We start from the raw sequence: 25,984 nt of genomic DNA on the forward strand, positions 1-25,984 counted from the left end.
TTCATCATTACCAGCTTCTTAATACTTCACAAAACTAATTACACTGAGCGTACATTATTTTTAATGAGTATGGGTATTTTTTTATTATTATCTGTTTATATTTCATGAACATTTGCATATCATAAAAGTCAACTGATAGTGAATAGTAAAATCTTACCGTGGTCAAATTGCCTCTGCATGCTCTCCATTTCAGCCTTGTTTCCACTCACCCTGTAGATTCCCTCAGTGCTCAGGCCTGAAAAGGAGACAAAAAATATAAAGAAAATATTAATGTTGCTGTGGTCGATGTGGATCTTGTGGGATCTTGTGGAATCTGAGAACCCAGAGAACCCAGCAGAAACCCACAATGACATGAGAAGAACAAGCAAAACATGAAGACAGTAAGACCCTGGAGCTACAAAAAAGGGCGAAGCTCAAGATGTGTAAAACATCTTTCAAATCACCATGCTTGGAGGAAAGTGCTAACTGCCTTATTGTGTATCAACAAACAGACACCTATGTTCAGCATGCATAGCTCTGATGACCAGTATAGCTGAAACCTCCTCCTGGACTCTCAGTATCTGATAGCAATAATGTCATGCATATTTAAACTAGTTGAAAGGGGAAAAAAGCTGAAGAGCTTTAATTCTGGTGTAAATAGCACACAGTATTTATTCCACTTACTCCTTGTTTCTGTCCAGCACTACAGATGCTTCAGCTTCCTATTACAGGAAAGTTGTTACTCTAGAATGCTCCATTCATCTGATCACAAAACGCCTGCAGTGTTTAGCCAATCATGTCAAGTCAATAAAAAGCATGTCAACCACCAAAACAAACATGATATTATTTTGTTTTTATTCTCCCAGGCATTTACAGCCTGGAGTCTCATTCTGCCGATCTTGACAACACTGTTGTTGTGACGGACAGCTCAAGACAAGCTCAGAAGCAAGGTAGCTTCTGGTAGAAGTAAAGCACAGCGATTTGCCATCTGCTCCTAAATGAGCTTCCTTTTTAGCCATATAAATATAACTCATAAGAAAAATTGTAAAAAGAGATAAAGTGCAATGGTTGAAAGAAAAGAAAAAAAAGAAAATCCTTGAAACTGTGTGGCAAAGTAACACCCAGCAGGGTGAACCAACCATGACATCAAGAGATTTTTTTTTGCTTTGTCGGCTGCTGTGGTTTGATAACTAGGCTGTATGCCACTGCAGCTTGCCATGCAACATGAACTCACACAATACATTAGTGAAAGGAAGAAATAAAAATGCCACCACAACATTTGCCACAATGACTAATTCGGTTCATTATCCCTTATATCTATTAATGAACATTTCCCTCTACTGATTCACATACCCTACATGTAAATGTCAAGCACTATAACTCCAAAGGCCAGCCCAAACTCTTCCAAACAGGAGATGAAGTGAAGGAAATTACAACAAGGAACTACACAAACTGACGGTCCAAATTCGAACCACCCTTTAAACAAATTTTTGCAGAAACAGTTGTGTGATGCCTGTGACACATTACAATGTCATTACAACCCTAACCAAAGGAAATGAGAAAATCCCACACAAAGAAATTCTAACTTTTTCTGTCTTTTAATCATAAATTAATGCACAATAAAAGGTCTGCTTAGATTAAAAACACCACAGACTTCCAGAATATGCCTTAATAGTGATCCTGACAAAAGCAGGAGTTTAATTTATCCTTCAGATTAAAATACCTTTAAAATGTTGACTGTGGAACTGTCCTGAAGTCCAATAAGTGAGTTCTCATTATAGTGACCAGCCTTTTCCTGGATGGGGCAATTTAGTGGTTGCCTACATTTCTTTAGAGAGGAATCTCATGTAGCATATTCCAGGCAGAAAGCATTTTTGTTCTTTACTTTTAGGATATAAACAGAAGAGTGAATGGCATTGCCACAAACAATAAGAGACAGAAAAAGTACTTGGCTGAAGGATAGAAATATGAACTACTTTATGCACTAATCTAAAAGACAAGGCAGTCTTACACAGCTTTTAAAAATCAAAAGTTACTCATATTCCTCTGTATTTTCATCAATGACATAACAGTTAGTATTTCCTGATGTTTCAAGAGCAGTTCTCAAAAGTAAAAAAATAAAATAAAAGAGAAAATAAAAAGGAAAAAATGGGGAGAGAGAGAATGGAGGGGAAGAGACACTGCATCCTGCTTGAAAGTGTCGGGTCGAGGACAATAAAAGGAAGTCCTCATCCATCCATCCCTCTCTCTCTCTCTCTCTCTCTCTCTCTCTCACTCTCTCACTCTCTCACTCTCTCACTCTCTCACTCTCTCACTCTCTTTTTGTGAGTGTGTGTGTCAAAATCAACCCTCCATTATTCTTGAAATATCAGTGAATGAAAGGTTACAGGGAGACAGAAGGAGAAGTCTCTTCGCTCACACAGGGGGCAAAGCACAGGGGTCAAAAGCTCACAATGCCCTTAGCACCACTGATGCACAGCTTCCTGAGCAGCACATATATTCCCCAAAGCGAGGTCATTTCCTGTGGCCATGTTATGCATATCCTCCCTGAGCTATGCAGTATACATGGCATTCCAGCAGTATCGCTAAGCAGAAGCTGATAATTCAGCAATGTGTTACACCATATCTGAACCGGGAAATCTCTTTATAAGCACACTCAAGCATATGCCACTCCTTCAGACATAAGTGTGCACTACTTTTCTACCTCCTGTTGCCACAGTGCCAGCCTTTACTGTAATTCATTATTCATCTATGGCCCTGTTCAGAGCTGATATTAAATCACAAGTAGGCAGCTGAGAGGTATTTACTCCTGGTATTTTCATGTGCAGCAATTGTGTCCCCTGAGACTGGATTTAGCATATAATGTTGCTGGCCACTCAGTTTTTGACATTTTCCTTTTTCCTTAATTACATAATAGTGTTTTAGTGGCTGAATCACAAATTAAATTCTATGGCAATATAGTGCACTTTACAGATTCTAGCGTACCACTACATGAAAATATCTTATGCAGTGAATATACAGATTTTTGTGTGTACTAACATTTGGCATGATTATATATATTCACTGATCTAATAATGTGAATCTCGAAGGCTGAAGATGAAAGATTTAATTACAAACTATATAATTATAATTCCATCTCAATCTCATGTATCACAATGGTTTATTTAGAACAAAAAAAACTAATAAAAATATAAACATAAAATACCTTATTATGTGTAATGCACTATTTGAGTAGTCCGGTATCTGGTATTACATTGCAACAAGCTGTCAAGCCTTTTTTTTGGATGATTATTTTTTTTAATTATTAATTTTTCTTAAAAGTCTTAGAATGGAGAAAATGATAAGAGCAGTTACGTGGCTATACTGACTACCAGGTCTAAAGGTTTGCTGTGTCCAGGCCGTTATTTACAACTGGCCACTTCTAATTTGAACATCTGAGGTGCACACAGTCTAAAACAGGGTCTAAATGGTATACTCTCTCTGGGTAGCATTCCTATTAGTAACAAGTTCACCATGCTGAATAAATTCAGACTGCATAAATCAAGTCCAGACATGCTAGAACATGTTAATTGAAAGACATGTAAAAAAGAAAAGAAAAGAAGAAATGAAAGGAGAAAAATTTAAAGCAGGACAGGGTTACAAAGAATTAGTATAAATGAGAGAGGCATAAATAAAAATAAAAATAAATAAATATTATTCTCCTATAAACACACAACAATTTCCCTTTACAAGTATGCTTCTAACATGTAAAACAGGTATGCCATATTGGGTTTTAAGTGGTTTAAGTACATTTCCATGAAAAATCATATCTTAGGGTAAAGTAATGTGTCATAATCAGGGCCTGTGCTTACTTTCATTATGAAATGAACAAGACACCATGCTGGTGTGTGTTGACTGTATGTGTATCTGTGACTAAGCACATCTGGCTACAAATTCCAAATCATTAACAAAGGATAATAAAGCTCTCAGAGAGGGGCAATAGAACTAAATGGACATTAATCATTATCTTATTTTAGTTCTCTGTAATTAGCTATTTTGGAAGGGTCCGAATTATATCTAACCATAAAAAAAAAAAAACTTTCTTTTCGGCTTCTCCCGTTAGGGGTCGCCACAGCGGATCCTCCGCACGTTTGATTTGGCACATGTTTTACGCTGGATGCCCTTCCTAACGCAACCCTCCCCAATTTATCCGGGCTTGGGACCGGCACTAAGAGTGGCTGGGGATGGTTCCCTGACCGGGAATCGAACCCGGGTCGCAGCGGTGGGAGCGCTGCATCTTAACCACTAGACCACCAGGGGACCTTCCGAATTATATCTAACCATATAAACCAAAAATTCATAGGACAGCTTTTCATTGAAATAGCTTCATAGCAAATTCCCCATTCAACACTTTGTTTTTTTTGTTTATACATATATTCATTTTGATATGCATGAATTTACATTTCACAAACACCAAAAGGATGTCTGCTTCTGTCACAGTCACTGAGGTGCAACAGAAGAATGTAATCTTGCATCTAAATAGCTTGCAGTGATATGTAGATGTGTAATTAAGAAGGCAGGGAAGTGTGTTTAAGTAAGTGTCACTATCTTAACCATCAGTGCATCAGAGTGTGGGCAGCTGCAGCAGTGGGCTCCACCCTAAGACTCCAGAAATGAACTGCAACCAGAGATTGGTCTTATTTCCAGCTCTCAGATATTGATCTCTACTAGGAAGCTATTGAGCAGAAAATTACAGCGCACCGCTCAGCATCCCGCTGCTATTGCAGAAACACACACACGCATGACTACAAGAGAGAGAAACAAAATCACCTCAAAACTTCATAATGCCCCCCCTCCAGTTTTAAAAACACTTTGTCCAAAGGGTGGGGTTTTACATTCACAGACAATACCAACATTCAAACTAGTCTATACACCAGACTTCAGTTCACAAAAACACTAAGGAACAGTATTTGAGAATGGCTCACCGTTTACTACATAATTTTAGATTGTACTAGACATCTGCTTTTCCAAAGGAAATGCTATCTGTTCCTCCAACACAGACAATTACACTACAGGCACGAATATGCACCAATAAACTCAATCCCCCTAGAAAACACTAATCCCTGCAAGCTAACCAAGCTAACGGGACTGACCCAATTTAAATCTCTGCTGGCCGCACACACAGATGCGATACCAGCAAGCCTTTCATCAATCAGTTAGTTTAGCAATGCTGTGTTTCTGTATCTTTTGGTTCGGGATGTACATGTGTTAATCTCTGCTGGCCGCACACACAGATGCGATTAACACATGTACATCCCACACCAAAAGATACAGAAACACAGCATTGCTAAACTAACTGATTGATGAAAGGCTTTCACTGTTGCTGGTAGTTTTATCCCTCAGTATGTTCGTTAAACATGCTTTCACAGAAGGACGATATTTCAAAGACAGACCAACCAAAGGCTGCAGTCTGCATGACAAAAGAGATGCTGATTGTGATAGAGGCTCACAACAAATAACACTCACAAACATCTGGAAACATCATGGCTTGCTATTATCTTGAATTCTCACTGGAGGTGACACGTATGCAAAACATCTGCAAAGTGTAAGTGATTGATTATCCGTTTTACACCAGCATTTTGTACATCATGGCACATTAAGCCGGCTGTGATTACAATCATTTGTTTAACATTACTTGAAACATTGGGACTGAACAAACAGCATATAATTGATTTAACTATTAATCTAGAATCATGAAGGCTAACACTTGTTAGAAAACATTGTTACACATTTACACAGTATAATACTTGTTATCCAACATGCTAATGTTCTTCTACTGGTTAACACAATATAATAGTTGGCCTACGGACAATAAGCCTGTTAGAAACATGGTTACTGGTTTACACAATATAATAATTGACCTAATGTTATTTAGCATGTTAGTGGTCTTTGCAACATATTTACAAAATATAATGTAAGCTGGCTCAGTAGTGTTTGGCTTAAAGTGCATTTCAATAATGCTAAAACTAAGATTAGCTACCTTGCTAACAAATATGGATAGCTCCTAAAGCTACTATTTAGTACTAAAGTCGTAAAAGTCCTACTGCTGGCAGCAGTACCAATGGGCTTATATGAATTTACTATGAATATTTAAAAAATGATTTGGCAATGTTGCCAACCCTAACCCTAATTTTAAATGGTTTTTAAAGGAAAGGTATTTGTTCTGAGATAAGACGCATGACTGTTTGAACGAGCCTTCAGTCTCTCAAACCAGACTTGGAGTGTCTGAGGCTATGGTGAGCACAGCACGCTTTTTCAGTCTCTTTATCTTGTTCTAAAAAAGCTTGTTTTCACAATGTTCAAAGTTCCCCAAGGGACTGATAAAGCTGGCGCATGGAAGTGCATACACATGGAGGTGCGGATAGCCAATGAGATTGTAACTGGCAAATTTCTGAATATCTGTCATGCAAAAAGCACATCTGAGGCTGCTTTGGCTCACTGAAATCATTAGCAATCTGAAGAATAGGTAAACAGATACAAAGAAAAAAAGGAAGGAAATAAATAAAAGAACATTAAAATATATACTATGAAATGACATGACATAATAGACAGGAAGAAAAACAGCTATTAACAGGTGAATGGAAAGACAAAATGACTTCTATAAGAAACCTGACACTGAAAGATCAATGAGGAGGAAATGAAATTACATGCAAACATTGTTATCCATAAAGTAATGGTCCCACAAGCACTGTATACTCATCTCCATCAGATTGCCTGAATGGAGTTTCAACACCATCTGCTGTGTCACACCATCTCACTAAACTTGGCAGCCTTTACCTAATCAGAAAGAGTGCTAATCTCTGATCAAGACCTTTCTGCCTGGACAAGACAGAGCTGCTCGTAAATCAGCACCTTGAGACATTTCTTATAGGGTTGTCACATTTTAACGTATTAAGATAAATGCACTCTAAATAACATGCTCGGTTGAGCAATGAGGGAAAATCCTCCTGTTTCTTACAAGTTCCATCTTTGCAGTTTAATCTTCATGCTGTCAGTATGAGTGATGTGATCTAGCCTGTTGTTTGTGGTTGCTGTGAGGGGATAAACAGGGCTCACCAGTCGCCTCAATGTATCGGATGCACTTCTCAATGAACAGCGGGATGGGACGGTCGGGCGTGACCACGTTGGCCAAAGGCACACCAAAGTAGTTACTCTCCGGTGGTTTTGAAAAGGACTGGCGTGGTTTTGGTCTTGTTTTCTGCAAAACATTAAAGGGAGAGAAATGTCTATAAGTGTATGAGCACAAAGCAAACTCGACAAAAATTACTCATCTCTCATGACACAAAAGGTACAAAAAAGCAGGATCTTTTATTTCAAACATGTCCTGTATCACCAGTATTCACCTTTTCCTACCGTTTTTAGCTGCACTTTTCAAGCATTACAGAACATAAAATTTTTGAAAAGGAGATCAGTTACCAGTTGTACAAATGCAGAGCAGAAACTTAGCACTGCATCTTTAACCAATATGGACTTCAGTTCAACAGCAAATTGTTTCTGGGAGTTTTGCTGGGCAGGACATACATTTATACATTGATAAAGTATTGACCCACCAATGCAGGTTTCCCCCCCCCCCATAATTTGTAGTGCTCCGAGTAATACTTGATACTAATCGAATATATATTGACACCATCTTAGTTTATAAGCTGATGCTGTTTTTTTCACAATTTTATGTGAGGATCTGTTGTCACGGCAGTCGACGATCTACATCCTCACAACACAAAACTGAAGGTTGATCTGACAACAATCAAGCTGTTTTTTTTTTTTTTTTTTATTTAAAGGTCATTAATGTCATAAAATGTCAATGTTTTTAAATGTTATAAAAACTGATAGTACCAGACTGATTAAAAGTAATAGAAATAGAAAATACATATATGTATTCTAAATGCTTAGATTTTTTTACTTTATTACCAACATATTTATTACAATGTTACAATGTCTGGTGATAGAAATAAAACACACACACACACACACACACACGATATTAGGAAAAAAAATAAAATAAATAAAAATAAATAATCAACAACGAATTTACCTACAATTATATTTTTAACCTATGACATCGGTACCCAAAGTCTGCAACCTAGTGAACCAGTGTTGATTTGTTCATCGATAAAGACTTGGAAGCATTTGTTCATCGCTCTGGATAAGGGTGTCTGTCAAATGCTGTAAATGTACTATGTGACTGGATTGAAAAATCTCCACTATGTTTTTGTACATTACAACATAACAGTTTGCTTATAGTAACTAGAGAATAATTTGGAAACAGTCAGAGTACACTGATAACTGAGCGACATAAGTGAACCAATCCAGCTATGTCAGTTCATTGTGTGTATCTAATAAGTTGATGTTCTGTAGAGAAGCACACTGAAAGTTCAGTTCTCCCTTTGTCCTCTGAAAGCTTTGCAAATAAAGAATCACACTGTGTCTGCAGCACTGTCAGTCCATGGAAGAGGAGAGGACAGAGCAAAGACAGCCTGATTCTTATCAAGCCAGAACCTGCATTAACAGTCTTCACTGGATATCTTCTGCTCAACAACTGTGCTGTGAACGGAAAACAGCCAACCTACACCATCAACGATTAGGGCCATTAATCTATTTTCATATGGACCATCATAGAGCACTTTATCCACTCTGTTTCCTCTAGTGGTCTGTGAAGTCAGTCCATCTCACTATCGCATTTTAAGAGAACAGTAAAATAACTGCGGCAACTCCAAGCCAAAAGGAGTTGTCAACTAGTAAGCCATAGGCCAGATGTAGACCCAACTAAATCATTTAGCAAACTGAATGGAGTACCATATATAAAGTATAGTATAAATGTAAATATATAGTATAAAAATAAAATATTGTTGAATAGACAAATATTGAAAAAGTTCCACAACATACAATTAGTGTGATTATCCATACAACTTGAGTTGTAGGTGGCTCATCAAGCCAGGCACAGTTACAGAGCAAGAGATAGTACTTCAGAAAGAGTAGAAAATAATCTTTCACAGTTTTTTTTAATTTACCCTCAATAATCTGAAAAACTGAGAAAAAAACATCATGATTAAATAAGTAAATCTTCTGCTGTCACCATTCACCTTAGTTGCATATGTAAGCTTTTTTATACATTTATGAACTTGAACTTTCCAAGATTGTAGTTCCTTTGTCTTATAGAGGCATTGTTGTCATTCTGACACAGTGGCAGCACTACTGGCACCATGGTTTAATAATACATTAGGGTAAGACCTCAAAGTTTGACCCATACATGATCAGCCAAATACACTATTATTTGCTTAGAGAATCACAAAAAGATGATTGCTGCAAGGTCAGATGTTGTGGGAAAAAATGAGTAATAGGAACAAGTATGAGAAAGAATTGGTACTGAAAAATGGGGACATGTCTGAAGATTGGTTTGAAAGATGAAAATCTCTGTTCTATTTAAATAAGAATCTCGAGTAAAAAAAATAAAACAAATAAAGTATTGAGTAGAGCAGTGGAGAGTACATTCTGCTCTTTCTAGAGTAAATGTGTACATAGCCTATATACATTTACCTGCTTTTCCATGTTTTTTTCTCTACAGTGGCTGAATTTTAAATATCTTACACAACCAAAGGATGAATAACACAATTTTCTACCCAATATATAAATAGTAAATTGCTAAAGATTTGAGATTTGCCCAACTACATGTCTTAGGGATTTAAACAAAGTCTCAACCTGTTGGTGTCTTTTTATTTAATGTTCAAAAAACTCATTTGCTTTTTTTTTTTTTTGCTTTGAGCATTAATTTTCAGCTATGCATATGTTTTTGTCCATATCATGTAGCCCTAGTAAAAGTGTGCTTATAGAAGACTAATATTGAAAGCATTGTGACAAGACCATTAATAACACAGACAAGAGACAGACAAATCTGGCAAGAGAAATTTAGTTATGAATAAATTCCTGCAGAGGTGAGGAAGTTCATTCTCAAGCTCTCTCTGCTGTAGCCATACTAATAGGGCATTAGTGTGGAACAAGGAGATGCAGGAATTTAAAACATTCCCCTGGTTGGGTGAGGAGATTTAAAAGAGAGCAAGAAAAAAAGCAAACATTTTCAGCCTATCAGGAGAGAGATTAAAAAGAAAGGAGGAGAGAAAAAAAAAAAGAAAGAGAGAGAGAGAGAGCGAGCGAGAGCGAGAGCGATGTATGTGTGATGACAACCAAATAGAGAAAAGGCTGAAGGGGATGCCTGAATGGTTTAAACCAGTACAGCTCCTTGAGGCTACTGGCCTTTTTTTCAAAGGGTATTGATGCAAAAAATGCAATTTAAACAGCAGCTCAATTATAACTTGAACAAAGCAGAAATAAAGAGGATTGGAAAATGTTCTTAACCCTCACATGGTCATCTTTCCTCATGGCAAAATAAATATTTGCCATTTCATTTAGAAAACCCAAAAGATATGACTGCATCTACTGACGTGTCAAAACCCAGAAAAGAGATGCTCCGAATCAACTTTCGTACCATAAATTTGTTCTTAAGTTGTTACTGTGTTCATTATTGACTATGCATATTTCCTAATGATGTAAGAGCTATAAATACTATAAAATATACTAAAACAATTCGAAATAATCGAAATACTGTATACAATATTTTGTATTAAGTAATAAAAAAAAACAAAAATGAATAAAAAAAATAAATACATTAATTCACTCTAGTCCAGTGCGCATCATGTGGACTCTTACAGTCGGCGACTAGCTAGCGGCGGCTCTCCTCCGTTTCAATATTTTTTTACTCCGAACAAATTTCACTTTGAGGACAGGTTTGTTCGTATCTGCGAAAGTGAAGAGCGTCTGTACATTAGAGTAATACTTGAAATAGTTTGCATCCAAATTTTGTCTTCTTAAATTTTGTCTTCTTAAATGATCTTAAAGACAATCAAACCAAATCTAGAATTCAAATGTGTCCTACCCTAGAGGCATTTAAAAAAAGCAGCTGGCTTCGTTAGGTAACTTTTGGGAAAACTTTTAGGCTACAGCTTCAGGTTTTGTAATTTGTGATTAGAACATAGTCCAAAGCTTTGCTTTAATCCAGGATAAAGCTACAGTGTGAGTGTGCGTGTGCGTACATGAGCGAGAGAGTGAGAGAGAGAGAAAATAGTTATTAAATATTTGATCCTAAAATCATTTATGGCATTAAAAAAAATACATAGTGGAACAGTAAATAAACCTACAATTAACATCTTAAACAAATATACTGTAAATTCATTAAAAAAAAACATGCCAATAAAGCTTTTAAATAAGCCTGTCTGAATGTTTAGAACAAAATTTTACTCCTTAATTTTTGAAAAAGGGGAATGTGTCTGTATAAAATGTAGGCTCATTGTAACTGTTATAATATGGTCCTGTAACTATATAACCTATAATGCGTTTGGCCAGACCTATCAGCTATCAGTCACTTCCCATCTGAACATGATTCCTGCTAATGGCGCACAATGCTCTCCACAAAATTGAGAAAAAGGGTGGAAGAAAAAGAAAGAGAAAAAGAGAGAGAAACTTAGTCAACAGAGATTGGCATTGTTGATTACACTTCTGAAGCTGCATTTGAAAAGCAGAGAGTTAAACATCTAGCTGTCCTCATTAGCATAGCTTTAAGATCCGACATAAAGCAAAGTATTAGGATTATTGATATGTTAAAATTTGCACTTTATTTTAACACAATGTTAATAGTAAACTATTAATACAACTATTAATTGTAAACTCAAATTAAAAGTTTTTTTTTTTTTTTTTTTTTTGATGGCAGCATTTTTTGGGGCATGTAACCTTTTTATAAATGTGATTATTTTGGTATTTAAACACTAGGCAACTATAATTTAACTAAAGATTTAGTGTCAAATTAATTACCAAATAATTTTTTTTTCACTGACCTGTTAACAAACACCATCCGATCATGAAACCAGAGACCCTAAATCTAAATTTGTATGTATTTTGTATTATTCAAATTAATTTTTTTTTTTAGCTAAAAGGCTTTACAACCTGAACACTATACATCATATCCTTGTGAATAAGGTAATGAGAGAAAGTAATGCCTTTTAATTCAAGCATACGGTCAGTATTAGTTCATATCTATATCAAAATTCTTGAGGAAAAGGGGGAACATTTAGCTTTTGATTCAATCAAATCCAGAATAGTAATGTTTTTGAAAAGAAGCTTACATTAAGGAGAACATATGGAACAAATCAAAAGGCTGGTACTAGAAATGCCATTTTAATGCTACAAAATAGATTTCCTCAATGTACAGAAAAATGAAAGCTAATACTGTCTATAGCTTCATTACACTAACATGCAGAACTCGTATAGCTATTCAAAAATAAAAAATATAAGAAACATATGCAGGTTGAATCTTACCTTGCCAGTTCTGCGAAGACTCCTTAATATTTTGTTTCTCTTAGGGTCCTCACCCTCTTCATTCAGAGAATTGTCCCCTTTCTGTATTCCTATCTCATCATCTTTGGTTTTGATTGGACCTCCAAGCTCATCATCACTGCCAATGAAACTTGTGCGGAAATTACTGAACTTGCCCAGCCGTTTAGAGCAATCACGGTATAATCGTGGCTTAACTCCAATAGAAGACAACTTGCGTCTGCGCTCTAGTGAACTGCTGTCTGCCTCACTGTCTGAGCCATTGCCCCCACCATTAGAATGGCTCTTGTTTGCATTGCGAATGGTAATGATTTTACCCTGTGTGCTATCATGTGGAACTGAGTAGATGTTTTCCTTTTCTGTGGGGCGGGGCTTGGGTACAGCATCTACTGGCTCAGAATAATCAGAAGGATCATATCCACCATCACTGCTTGGTGGCCATGTGACTGAAGGTACTGAGCGTCTGGTTCCTCCATGGTCCATGTAGGAGCCAAGACTACCTTTCCCAAATGTAACTGCAGGCTTGGGTCGCACCTGTGGTGCAAATTTGTTGTTAAGCTTGCTTTCAAAGGTGCTGATTTCAGAAATAACGCTGAAGGTATCACTACTGTCAGGATCAGCAAACTTAAATCCATGAGTCAAAGTGCTATCCTCCCTGTAGACGAGGTGAGGTGGTGAGGGATCAACATCATCTTCAGAGTCTAGCAAAGGGATGCTTGGTGACTCACAACGAGGTGAATGGACACTTTCATTGGTACTGCAGGCCTCTGCTACATTGTCATATGTATGGGTAGCCTCTATTATAGTCTTTTTTTCAGCTACATCCTTTAAAAAAGGCTGAAAGAGATCTATTCGATGCAAACCACCTACTACCCCACCTGGTCCACAGACAACAGAACTAAAACGGCCCTCAATTTCACGAGCCAAGTCATCCCCTTCGACCAGTTGATCACGAGCTACTTCAGATTCTGTTAGCTCTGTTTGACTCTCCCCAACTGCCAGCAGCTGCACAGGTATGATGTCTTGCACTTCACAAAGGAAGGCACAAAGCGTTTCCATGGAAGCCTTGCGTTTAGCTGAGTATACAGCAATGTATCCATGTACTAAACGGCTCTTGCGTAAAGAAAAGGTAGAATGATATGATAGAACAGCTAGGTCAACAGTTTGCCTTTGGCTACCAATAGTAAGGTCTAACAACACTGATGTCCCACTAGATAGGTTGGCAGAGGGCCTACAGTATTGAGAATGTAAGAATGGTGATAAAAGTTGGTCCACATCATAAGTGTCTCCACACATAATGCACATAACAACATGTAAATCAGCATCTAAAGCCTGTTGAGTATGAGAGTCTCTAAAACGAGAACGTGGACTCTGCAATGGAGGGGAGCTGTTTACAAGACTGCGAGTGGGTTTCTGTAAATCCACAAGGCTTTTCAGAACTTGGTTGATCTGCTTTTCATTTAGATTGCGAGCATATCCTGCACCTGGGGAAGCAGGATCCAAGTAAGTGCACTGAAGTTTCCCAGCAACCTGTTGCCCTTGAATTATTAAACTTTGTGCAGTTTCTCCCCCAATATCCCCAATTGATCCAACGCCCCTCTTGGTGACTAACAGGAGTGACATGGGGAGCTGTGCTAAGCTATATAAGTTATCCCTTCGACCAATGGTTGATTCCCGAAGTTTCTCAATGCTTTCAACTATGTAGGACAAAGATTCTTTAGAGTTGTAGAGACAGAGGCATCCATGTGGGGTAAAAGTAGGTGTGTGAAAAGAGTTAACTGGTAAACGCACATTGCCTTCAATAGGACGCAGAGCGAGCTCATATACTCTTCCATCCAGTGTATATCGGTCATCACTGGTGCACACTGCTCTGACCTCATTGGCCAATTCTCTAGCAAGTCCATCTTTTCCAAGGATAACAAGATTGATTCTATCTACTTTTCCCTCACCATACTGGGACTTTAAAGTGCCATCAAATGCATACCGAGTAGGAAATCTAGTGGCTAAAATTTGCTCAATCTTGCTGTCCACACAGTAAGGATTATTTGGGCAAGTTTCCTTTGTTGGGTGGTAGACAAAATGAATATGCTTAAGTACTAGAGCATCCCTCTCTGCTTGAAGTTTTTTGAGAGCTTTAAATCTCTGTTCCTCTCCAAGAACCTCTTGAATGGCACCCATTTTTTCTTTACTGGGTTTAGCATCCACCTCAAGCTCATAGAACAGCTCAGAGTACTCGAGCAAAAGCTCTTGGAAGTCCTCTTTGGCTTGGTCAATAATCTCCTTCTGATGCTTGTTGTAGATATCTAGGTACTCGGATTCCTCCAGCCACTGGTAAAACTCTTCATTCATTATAAAGCTGCGGGCCTCCTCCCAAGGCTTGCCAGGAGTGACAAATGGTGACGCAACCAGTTTCTCTTTGAATTCTCGACGCATTTCTGCTCGTTTTCTCTCATTTCTCAGATGCACTAAATGACTTTCATAGAGGACTTCTGCAGCTGGTGTTTCCAAAAGATCCTGGGGTATACGCTCGTCATTCATATTGTCTATATGTGGTGTGGTTTCCCATGGTGTGTCATCTAATATAACAAACCACTGTGAGAACCCACGCTTTGTCTCCAGAACCTTCTGTACCCCTGACCAGCTTAAGTGGTCAATCTCCTCTAAATCTGGTACCAAAGTACACAGGGCCTGTGGAAGTGTACTTAAATAAACTCTGCGCCGTCTTTCTATGTGATCCTGTTTGAGCCTGTGCACATGTTGTTGAAACAATTTCTTGGCTTTGGAAGTACCCTCAAGGAAGACATAATCTTTGTATTCAGGGTATGTCTGCATTCTGCAGTTGATGTTGGGCCATGTTTCATTGTGGTTCTTCACGATGGAACTGACAAGCCACTCGTAGCGGTCTTTAGCAGATGCTATTTGCTGACTCTGCTGCTTCAGAGCCTCAAAGTAGGGTATGATCTTCGGTTTTCCTCGACTCTTATCTATCACCTGCACTAGGGTGAGGAAGGCAAGGTCAACATTGACATTAGAGCGTGCAGACGTCTCAACTACCTGCAAATTTTTCTTGTTTACAGCAAAGGTGTGAGAGTCCTTTATATATCGTTCAACTCCCTCATCACACTTGGTCAATACAAGTACAACTGGTTTCTTAGTCTTTGCTAAATGGTTGTACAAGTTGGTAACAAACTTTATCTGGTCATCAAAATTACGGTTCATTCCCCTGCTTACATCAACACAAAGTAGGAACCCATCCACAAGAAGCTTTCCTTCAGGCATTTGTTTTTGCTCAAAATCTTGCTCAAGACCGAGCTGATCAGTACAGAAATACATAAGCTTTTCAGCTGAGGCCAGTTTGTTGGAAGCTGCCCGCTTAATGTAAGGCTGCAGTGCAGTGCTTCGATGTGGCTGAAACGTTTGGTCATCAATAAACTCAGTCTGCTCCACCACGTGCATTCGGCATTCTGGTCCCTCCTCCAATGTTCGTGATGCCTCACCCCAGAACAAAAAGTGGTCATTGTTTACTACTCGACCACCAAAGTCACTAGTGCTCAGAACAGAGGTATGATCCAAATAAAAATCATCAGCGCTGGGGCGTACAAAGCGGTTACAAAGGCAGGACTTCCCTACCCCACACTGCCCTTTCTCTTTTTCAGTACCGGACAAACCTACTACAACCAGGTTGTAGGTTGGTGCCCGGGCATCTTGTTTTTTTGCCATCATTATCGTTTGAAGTCACTCATCTTGCCATTCCCAGAAGCTCTAATTGGAAAGCTACTGGGTTGCTATTTTATCCAAGCACATTCAGGACTTTAAAAGGTCCTCAACTTGCTAATTGTTTAAGGTTGGGGATAATGTAATCAATGGTTGTAGTGATCAACTCTTGAATACAGCATTATTTGTGCAATTAGCAGAAAAATCTCAAAATGGAAAATCTTTGTAGGGCAAAAAGGCATATGGCCTGTGGTTGTTTGGAAGAAAGGGGAGAAGTAGAATCCGATCTAGAAAGGTGTAATTGAGGCAGAACTATTCCAGCACATCTCTTCTTAATGGTTCTGTGGCACAAGCAGGGTCTTGGGTTTGTCCAGCTTGAAAATTGTCCTGGAAGAAAAAAAGAATAAATGAGAATGTATGAGTATAGTTTTTATTCATCCTGTCTTTATGATAATTGCTATTAATCCATTATCTTAATATAATAATACAAACTAAATAAATAATTATTATAAGAATACAAAACATTTATATAAAAAAAAAAAAAAAAAAACTATTTTTCAACCATTGTCAGCCAAGGTTGTTTAAATAAGTAAACAAGTAACCCAAAGTATCTGCAAACCCTTAAATATTATAAAACTGAAATTAATATAAATTGAATGAAACTTATTTTCTTAAACTACTAGCAACAGTAAGCATTTTAGAGAATGAAGATTTTTTTTTAAATATCCTTTTACAACAATCATGATCTGATTTTTGTCTTTTGAAATAAATGGCACCAAAGACTAGAACAATGAAGATAAGATGATCGTTCTTCTCTTAAGTAAACAAATAAAAAAATATATATGGTACATTATGACGCACCCAATTCTTGAAAAGGGTGCAGTACCTGCTTTTTCAAGTTCCAAAAAAAAAAAAGAATAAAAAAAAATCTGCGCTGTGGAGATTATATTGACTGTAAGCAAGCCGAATGTGCTACTGAGTGTGTTGCATGCTCTCTCTCTCTCTAAAAATAGACAAAATACCCAAAAACAAGCGACTCTGTGGAAAAATGGGTGTTTGTTTTGCCTATTTCTAAACTTTTCTTATTGTCTACAGAGCTTAATTTTAATTACATGAAGCCATAATGTTGCACTGGAGTTTAGTTTTTCCAGGTTTTGTCCAGCTCAGCACTAACATGGTTTACTTTGAGCAACATTTTAATAGTCCCCATGCTGTTCATCATAGCCTTCTTTGTGTACAGATACAAGACTTACAGACTGCTGACAGTTTTTGCTTTGGCGGTCCATGACTTGACCCGAACTTCGACATCTCAAATAAAGAGCGTTACAAAAAATTTAATACCCATTGTTAATGCACAGAATTACTGATGCTCAAATAAATCCCTGTTTGATTCTTTTATTGTGTGGAAAAGGTTTGTGTTTCATGTCTGTGTGAAAAGGCTGTTATAGAGGGGTTATATGGGGTGTACGATTATACGAGGGAAGACGCAACCCAGTGGTTAAGATGTTTGACTTCTGATGAGGTCATGAGTTAAGATCCCACCACGCTTAAGTTGGCACTGTAGCCCCTTAAGCAAGGCTCTTAACCCTCAACTGTATCATGAATGGGATAATTGTAAGTCGCACTGGATATGGGCGTCTGCCAAAGAATGTAAATGTTATACAATGTCTAAAATCACAACTGCCTGCCAGCTCAATGAGAAGCTAAAAACCATAGACAACATGCACAATCACTGAAAATAGTGACACAGAATCAAGGACATATACCCTGTCAATATTTGGTCAAAGTCACTGTAGATCATTAATACTGTTTTCAAACTAATGGTTCAGAAATTACACAATACAGAACTCTGTGCCATGATCATTCATTTATATTTTTAAAAAAGACATTCAATGAAAAATAATCATCAAAAATCAATAACAAACATGCTGGGAATTACACTTTTGGAACCCTGCTTTAATTCTTTATGTTATAACAAATTTTGTATTCAGCTTAGACTTTGCTATTTAAATCCAGCATTTCAGAGCAACACAAAGGAAATTCTATATCAAAAGGCGCAATTCTGAATTGTGGTATTTATCGTGAACCAAAGAATTGCAGCAAACATCATGTGGAATGTTGACAAGCCCTGCAACAGCACTCGGCTCATTACTAGCAATCTGCAGGTCAATTCCAGATTTGTGATAAGGCAAAGGGAGTCATGGTTTATTCATATAGGCCTCCCAGCAAAGCTTTTTACCAGGCATTTGCTGCTGTGTGATTACCCAGCAATCAATGAGCACTGAGCAAACAGAAAGTGAGCTTTTGTGGCCTCACCTGCAGATCTACAACTGAAAGGCTTGTAACTGCACTTCTACTGCCTCCACCCACTCCCGGGAGAATAAAGGAGAGTTAGCTTCTATGTGGTGCAGTATGAAGGGCGGGTCAATCTACTGTTATCTGAAGAATGCAGGTGGAAAAAAAAAACCTTTATGAAAGTGACTGCTGACATTTACCACTTGTGAAAATGCACAGTACTCCAAATAATCAGTCAGTGTTTGCCCTGTTATAATAATGGCTGGTCCTTGTATAATTCTTTAGCTGCCATTTGGAGGTTTCTTTTTTTCCCCCTGAACGCTAACCTATTTGTGCTCTGGTAACAGAAAAAGGAACACAGCAGGTTAAAATTTAAATCTGTTCAGCTCAATAGCCTTCTGCCACTGAGACCACAAATCATATCAGTGCCCATTTTCTCCTTCCCCCTACACAACATGACCCACTTCTGTTCCAAACAGAGACTGCATTTCATAAATCATTTTAATTGTCATCACAAATTTTGACTTACTTAACGAATTAAGAATAAACCACTGTCACTGGTGTGAGGAGCTAAAGTTATTCTAATTGGCTAACTAAATATCAGCATTTATCGATTCTGACATGCTAAATAACAACCTCCTTTCTCTTGTCTAACCAGCTGTCTAACCAAACACAGTATGACATTTAATTTCTGATTACAATTTAAATCAAATTTGTGTGAAAATACAATTGAACTGACTGCAAAACTAAAAGTTCAACAAACCGCTTACTATTGCGTTTATACATATACAGTATTAACACTTTATAAATATACCTACCAATTTTACAACTACTGGAAATGTATAATTATACATTTTTGTATTTAAAATTATAAGATAAAGTGCATTTAAACTACTTAAATGCTCATAATATTGCTGAACAATTGTGTATTAATGACTATCATTTCATTTTGCAACACTACCATAAATATAATCCATGAAATGTTTATCAATTACTAAGCATTGAGGAAATTATTACATCATCCAGACAGATTCGGGAAATAAAAATACTCTAGACCTACACACGCCAGCCCATTCTAAATATAAGAGCAGGCAAAAAGGGCAGCCAAAGCAACAATCCATGCAATGATCACAGCTTCAAAATCAACAGAGCAAGTCATTTGACAAATTAGGAAACCCCTCTTAATCATCTACCACCCCCAAATGAGGTTCAAAAATGCTTGTTCAGTGTACGCAAGCACGGTCACATCTGGATGATCATTTCCAGTTGAGCATTTTGTATGGTTTTCCATAATGTTCATACTCGTTCATGCACAGGAAGGCTCAGAAAAATGTGTTGCTAAACACAATGCCTGGGCTCCTTTGTTCTGTTTTGTTGCCACACTGACATTAAGAAAGTAAAAAAAAAATAAATAAAGCAAATCATTAACATATATTCTGGGTCTGTTTACATAATTAAAAATACTGGAAAAAATACAGGAATCTCTTGAAATTATTCTTTGAAGAGACATACCGCTAGATAGCAAATTGCTCTATTTCGGCTCTGTATGTCCAGATATAGTACCAGTAGGTAATAAATATATGATGTAAACCGTGAGACCGACTTTAGATAGAACATTTTATGTGAATATATAATGTACTCTAATATCTATATACATAAGTTAATTAAGTTTTTTTATGTTATATTTGCAAAAAAATTTTTTGTATAATTTACATGTAAAACATTAGGTAACTGTACATGTCTATGCGATTTGAAATATGCTACATGATTGTAACTCAAAAAAATGAATGTAAAATAAAACAAACTAGAAAATTCTGGTCAGGAAATATTTCATAATAGGAAATATCTAAAACAACCTATAACTCTTTAGTAAAAGGAATCATCTATTGTTTGAAGACTTGCAAAAGCTCTAACTGTTAAATTCACACTGACAGATTATTGATTACTGAGACGTCAAACTTCTTTGCTGCACTGAATATATTCATTTACCCCTCTGACAGCCCTTCTTGCTACAACAGAACGACAACTACTTTGTTTGCATTTATCTTTGCTTAAATTGCCAGAATTATTTGAATCAATACAGAATTCATCTATGAATATTGATTTTTAATAGTAAACTCTGGGACTGTGAAAATAGCTCTGATAAAATGCTCATCGTTTTCCTTCTCTAAAATCTAAAGCAAATTTGTTTTGCTCAGCACAGCAGTCTGCACTGAAGTATTAGCCCGGGGAGTCCAAAACCTAAAGTTGTCAATCAGCAGGCACATCATTATTCACCAGTCAGTGACTAGGTCTGTTTGTGACCATAACCATATTTGGATATGGCTGACCTCTGCCAAAGACAAGTTGACAGGCAGCTGGCTGGCCTGAGGCCTTCTGAATGTCCAACAGCCACAAACATGTTTGCTAATAGATGAGAGTAGCTTTGGGCTAGCAAACACTTGCAGCTCACCTGCAGAGCAGCAAAGTGAAAGGGACTGGCGTGTGTCACTTTTCAGGCTGGGATCGTGCCCTCCGATAAAGAGACTCTGGACAAACATGCCATGTGGCTGAAAACCATAATGACAAGCAATAAGGGTCATGAGAGTTTTTGCTTAGCAATAGACATCGGGGTTATTAGGTGCAAAGATTTTGAAGTGGGGAAAATAATTCATGCAGGATCGGTGCATTCCATCAGGTTTATTAAAGGAAACTGTTGTTTACGACACAGTAAAGAGGATCATAGAGACAACTCCGGATGGCCTTTGGAGCCTTTGACTGCTCTTAAACACAGGTCACATTCCATACACTCCAGCCTGGCCTGCACATGTGCATGAGAGAAGTTAAAATGGCCGAAGCTATTGGAACAGGGGCTCGATTTTTTGCACACGCTACACTCTGCATCATCGAGGTCATGCTGTTTGATAACTGAGCTGGACTTCACATACGGATTCAAATTCTGACAGCTTGATAAGGGTACTCTGTGTGAGAGTTTGAGCTTCGTGCTTTTCGTGACATGATACAGATGGATAAAATATACTGCATGAGTAAATGTTGCACTCGGACAACAAGAATGACTGAATAAGTAAAGAGAGAAAAAGAGAAGACAAACTTAAAAGAAGCAGACCAAAGCATTAAATGGATAAGGAGCACACAGTTTATTCCTCAATGTTTAATATGTAATACAATTTGAAAATCTGCTTCGCTGTTAAATTGGACAGCTGTATTCACTCTTACGATCTCTGCCATCTGGCCAATACAATAAGACAAATTTCTAGGCTTTTGTCATGCAAGTACTTGCACTTCACATTGGTTTACACAAATCATATAAGCAGAATAGGTGAGAGTTTAAAAATATATAATTGAATAGAGAGAGAGAGAGAGAGAGAGAGAGAGAGAGAGAGAGAGAGAGAGAGAGAGAGAGAGAGAGAGAGAGAGAGAGAGAGAGAGAGAGAGAGAGAGAGAGAGAGAGAGAGAGAGAGAGAGAGAGAGAGAGAGAGAGAGAAAAGCATCTGTGCATGGACTCCTTCAAAATAAGTTCTGACAAAACGTTTTATGGACTATACTTATACCAATATTATAAGATACCAATATTATAAGATACTAAATAAAACCAAACACTACCATTCATTTTTGTTAAAGGTCTGCCCAAAAAATAAATAAATAAATAATAAAAAAAATACCAGTAGTCAACATAACCACAAAGAAACACAAGTGTAAGAATTTCTTTTTTCCTACTTCAAGTGGCGCATCAGTAAGACCAATGGAATATATTGCAATGGTACTGAAGAGGTCTGTGTGAATAACAGGATATTAGCATATAGTAATAATGTTCTGCTTAGACCATTATCCCCAATAACCTATCACTGTAATAAAATGATGATGGTATTGTGCCTGTCATCAGTTTGTGGTGAAAAAGTGCTAGCACCTGCTCCCTGTTATCTTCTGGAGTATATACAGTGCAGAAAATGAGATGCTATTCAAACTCTTAAATGGCTTCTTCCATTTCCGGCCTGTCCTTGGCAATGCTATATTTCATAAAAGAATCTAACCAAAGCTGATCATGATGATGACAAACTAAGGCAACAGAGGCACAAACACACTTTAGCTTGATGGATGCTTCTCTAAAGCCCATTCCTTTCAGTGAATCAGTACTAATGTGGTGGTGAGGGAGGATTTTCTCTTATTCCATTTCTGCCTCACTCTCTCTTTCTCACTCTCTCGTGTGTTCACTCTCAGGAGACCTGTACTCCATTAGAGTGTTGCCAGGGGCAATAAAGGAACGAAGCCCTTGCACGGACAACACTTCCTGCAAAAGAAGAGGTCTCAGCTTAGTGAGAAAGACCGAGCCGTAAATGGGGGAGGGGAACAGAATACGAGTGAGATGAATGGATTTTAAAGAAGGCATGAAATATTCAGTGCAGCTGTAGAGTGTGTAACTGGAGAGAGACACGGCGTAATTTATACAACAAAATGACCCTTTATTCATGAACATAGCAATTCATTAAGCACTGGTACTAATACACATGAGACAAACTATATACTACAAGGTTATAGCCAACAAAGTGGTCCTAAACTTTAAAACAAAATCTCTTGGTGATTGCTGGTGTTCAGGCTAGTCACTGTGAAAACAAGTCACTAAAGTGTTCAGGGGTGGCTGATGTAAATAGGCTAGCATTTAAAGAAAGACATCACAATGTTTTAGTTTTGCCATTCACGACAGATTATTTACTGTTAAACATTTTAGGAGGAATTATTTTGGATTTTTGTGGAATCAAGATCATAACCGAGGCCAGGGCTAATATCTTTAAGTCTAGACTGTGTATCCAAGCAATCCTTCAATGAATGTTGTGTTTAAATTGTGATTACAGTGAGAGAAATCGTCTCTAATAACAAAAAATGAATGAAAATTAGGTTTATTTACTTCAACACCCATTTCACCCAAACACAATTGAATTAGACAGACAGAGCACACAAAATGTAAAAATGACACAAAAGAGACAGATGACAATTGTAAATATGTGTTTTTGAACTTAAGGGTTACACTTCTCACATTGGCACTATAAACTTGGTAGACTTAACCTTAAACGCACCGACCTCGGCAATAGAGTGCAATAGTTTCTCCTACATCATTCTTATTATGCAATCAATGGGATGTCATGACATAATTCACTGCTCAACCCTAATAGATTTCATGTTGAGTGATTATAAGTTTAGAGCATTTCTTTAAGAAACAGGGTAAAAAAAATATTAGATAATCTGAGATAGTTATGAACTTGACAAGCAAGTGCTATAAAATATACTGGCAATCCTTTTACCTAAAAGATACAACGTAAATGCATGTATATGGTTGTGGATGTTTTTTATTTAGCATTATTGTATAATCTGAGCTGTATATTTCTCCATTTTCTAATTTACCCAGAACAGCCAGGCTGAAATATAGTTTATCATCACAGAAAAAGTCACTGCTGGTGACTTTAAAGCTTTCAAAAGCACCAAACAGGGCATGTATCTATATTGGAATTTATGCGTTATGTTTCCGTTATATAAGTTCACTTCTAAAGTATACCAAATGGCGCATACAAACATAATCCCCAACACATGTATCACCCATGCACCATCACAATAATCATTGTGTCAGATGGCCAGCTAGACTGGGGACAGTTGTTGCTTGGATTATTACCATGTCTGGATTCAGAAATGTTTGTCTTTCCATTTCTGCCAATGTAAAAGATTATCTGATGAAGTTCCACAGAGAAATGCAGAACACACGAAAATGGAGGACAGAGATTTTAATTCAGCCTGACTTCAATGCCAAATCCTCTAACAACAAAAGTTTTTCAAACCTCAGTGCATATCAGTGCCCTTTTGCTGCTCATATAATGACAGAAACATTCAGTTGAATGGGCAGTTCGATGTGCAGGCAGCAGCAGAGTTCATTTCCCTGTGCTGAAAAGTTGCAGTGTTTTGAGCAACCATTGTTTTATCTGTAGATTTGAGCCAGTTGTTTCAGCTAGGTTTTGACATCTTTCCAACATCCGTATTGTGGACACTAACATGCACACACCTCCTTTCTATTGATTTTTATTTAATGTTTCCCCCCCCCCCAAATGTGTTAAAGTCTCTAACCACTTCTATTTCTCATAACCTTCCTGTTACACTGGAGAGGTGCCTTATGCCATGGCTATATGTTGCTCCTGATGAAAGAGGCAAACAAAAAGCCTGGTTTGAAACTCAATTCAGCCCAAGGCCTGGGAGAGGCTAAGAGGTACAAGCCAGCCTGGCCTGCTCTGACAAGCAGAGAAGGAGAAGAGAAGAAAGACAGATAATGACACAGATGCGCAAAAAAAAAAAAAAGCATAAACCATAGAGAGTCCTACCCCATTTATCCTAACTGCCCTTCAGCATGCCACATTTTCCATGTTTAATAAGAAGTTAATGTTTTTATGGTGTGTTAGTTAGGTACTTTTACTGTATTTGCAGTTGCATTCATTCTTATTTGTTTGTTAAGGTTACTCTTTACATACCTCGGCTGTAATTTTTATTAATCTTGAATACCCCAATTCTCAAAACAATACTTTTTTTTACTACCTGACAATAACACTATCGTACTAATGCTCAACTTAGGAGAAAGGGAAAGAAAAAAAAAAAAGAAAAGAAAGAAAGACAATCCAAAGGGCAAAGCCTGCTGCTACTACCTGGTTTAACTCCATTTTTTGATAAGGACAGTAAATATAACTCCACAGGAAAAGAAGTGTGTTGACGGCTATTAATCCGTCACACCAGTGCATAGCACCTCGTAACTGATAGCAAATGAGCCTCTTTCCTTTAGCTATCAGTGGCAACCTAAAGCACTTCATAGCAACACACACCTTACACTTGCCATGACCTTTACCTCTTGCATACTATATTCTTTTTATATCACAGATGACTCAAAACAACTTATCCATGTGTCAATTCACTTACTTTAAACCGCTACGGACATTTCAAGCAAAAGATGGCAACAAGTACGCTATTTATTAGGCTGAAATAAAAAAATAGCATACAGTCAACATATGCAAATGAATCCATTTTCTTTTGAAGATAAAGAATAGTAACAATACAATTGTTTTTTTTCCCCTAAAACTAGTTTGTCTATCAATGCAGGAAACAATTTGTGACATCAATGGTATGGTTACGCGTCAGCTGTTGGTGAATAGGAGGTGGGAGAACTGGAAGGTAACATGGAAAATTCTCACCTGTGGCTTGTTCCAGCCAGTCTACTTAGCCCTTCCTTTTCTGGAATGGCTGTAACCAGAGAGAGAGAAAAACCCAAGCAGCAATGACTGGTGAATAATTGCTGAAAAGTGCTTGAACTTGAATATCTTACAGTTTAAAAAGAAAGGGTGGACTCGCTCAGTAAATATGCTGCCTGTCTCCCTGAGTGTTCCTCCACACCCTCACATGCCAGGATTCTACACAATTCTTCTCTTAATTTTTTTAAAAATGATTTTTGTTAAGCCAATCAACACCAGTGTTAGAATTGTTTCTTGGTGACTTTGGTTTCCATGACTACACCATGGGGAAAAAAAAAATATTTCTGGCTGTCGTAGCCATCTTT

At 37.6% G+C, this 25,984-nt stretch overlaps 1 protein-coding gene across 4 annotated transcripts in view; it reads right to left on the bottom strand.

The window, feature by feature from the left end:
• The window catches only part of arhgap35a (Rho GTPase activating protein 35a), a 66,586-nt gene that overhangs the window by 11,111 nt on the left and 29,491 nt on the right, over positions 1 to 25,984 (bottom strand). For 3 of the 4 annotated variants that reach the window (XM_083548303.1, XM_083548304.1, XM_083548305.1), the window contains 3 exons: positions 12,382 to 16,497; positions 7,075 to 7,216; positions 158 to 235 (listed from right to left, as the gene is read on the bottom strand). In XM_083548303.1, the coding sequence (XP_083404429.1) occupies positions 158 to 235; positions 7,075 to 7,216; positions 12,382 to 16,119 (3,958 nt within the window). In that variant the 5' untranslated portion in view covers positions 16,120 to 16,497. Of the gene's footprint in view, positions 1 to 157; positions 236 to 7,074; positions 7,217 to 12,381; positions 16,498 to 18,426; positions 18,475 to 25,984 lie in introns of those variants that run through there. The other variant, XM_083548306.1, reaches the window with a different exon arrangement.

Source organism: Silurus aristotelis (assembly GCF_946808225.1).
Source record: "Silurus aristotelis genome assembly, chromosome: 8".
Classification (NCBI taxonomy): domain Eukaryota; kingdom Metazoa; phylum Chordata; class Actinopteri; order Siluriformes; family Siluridae; genus Silurus; species Silurus aristotelis.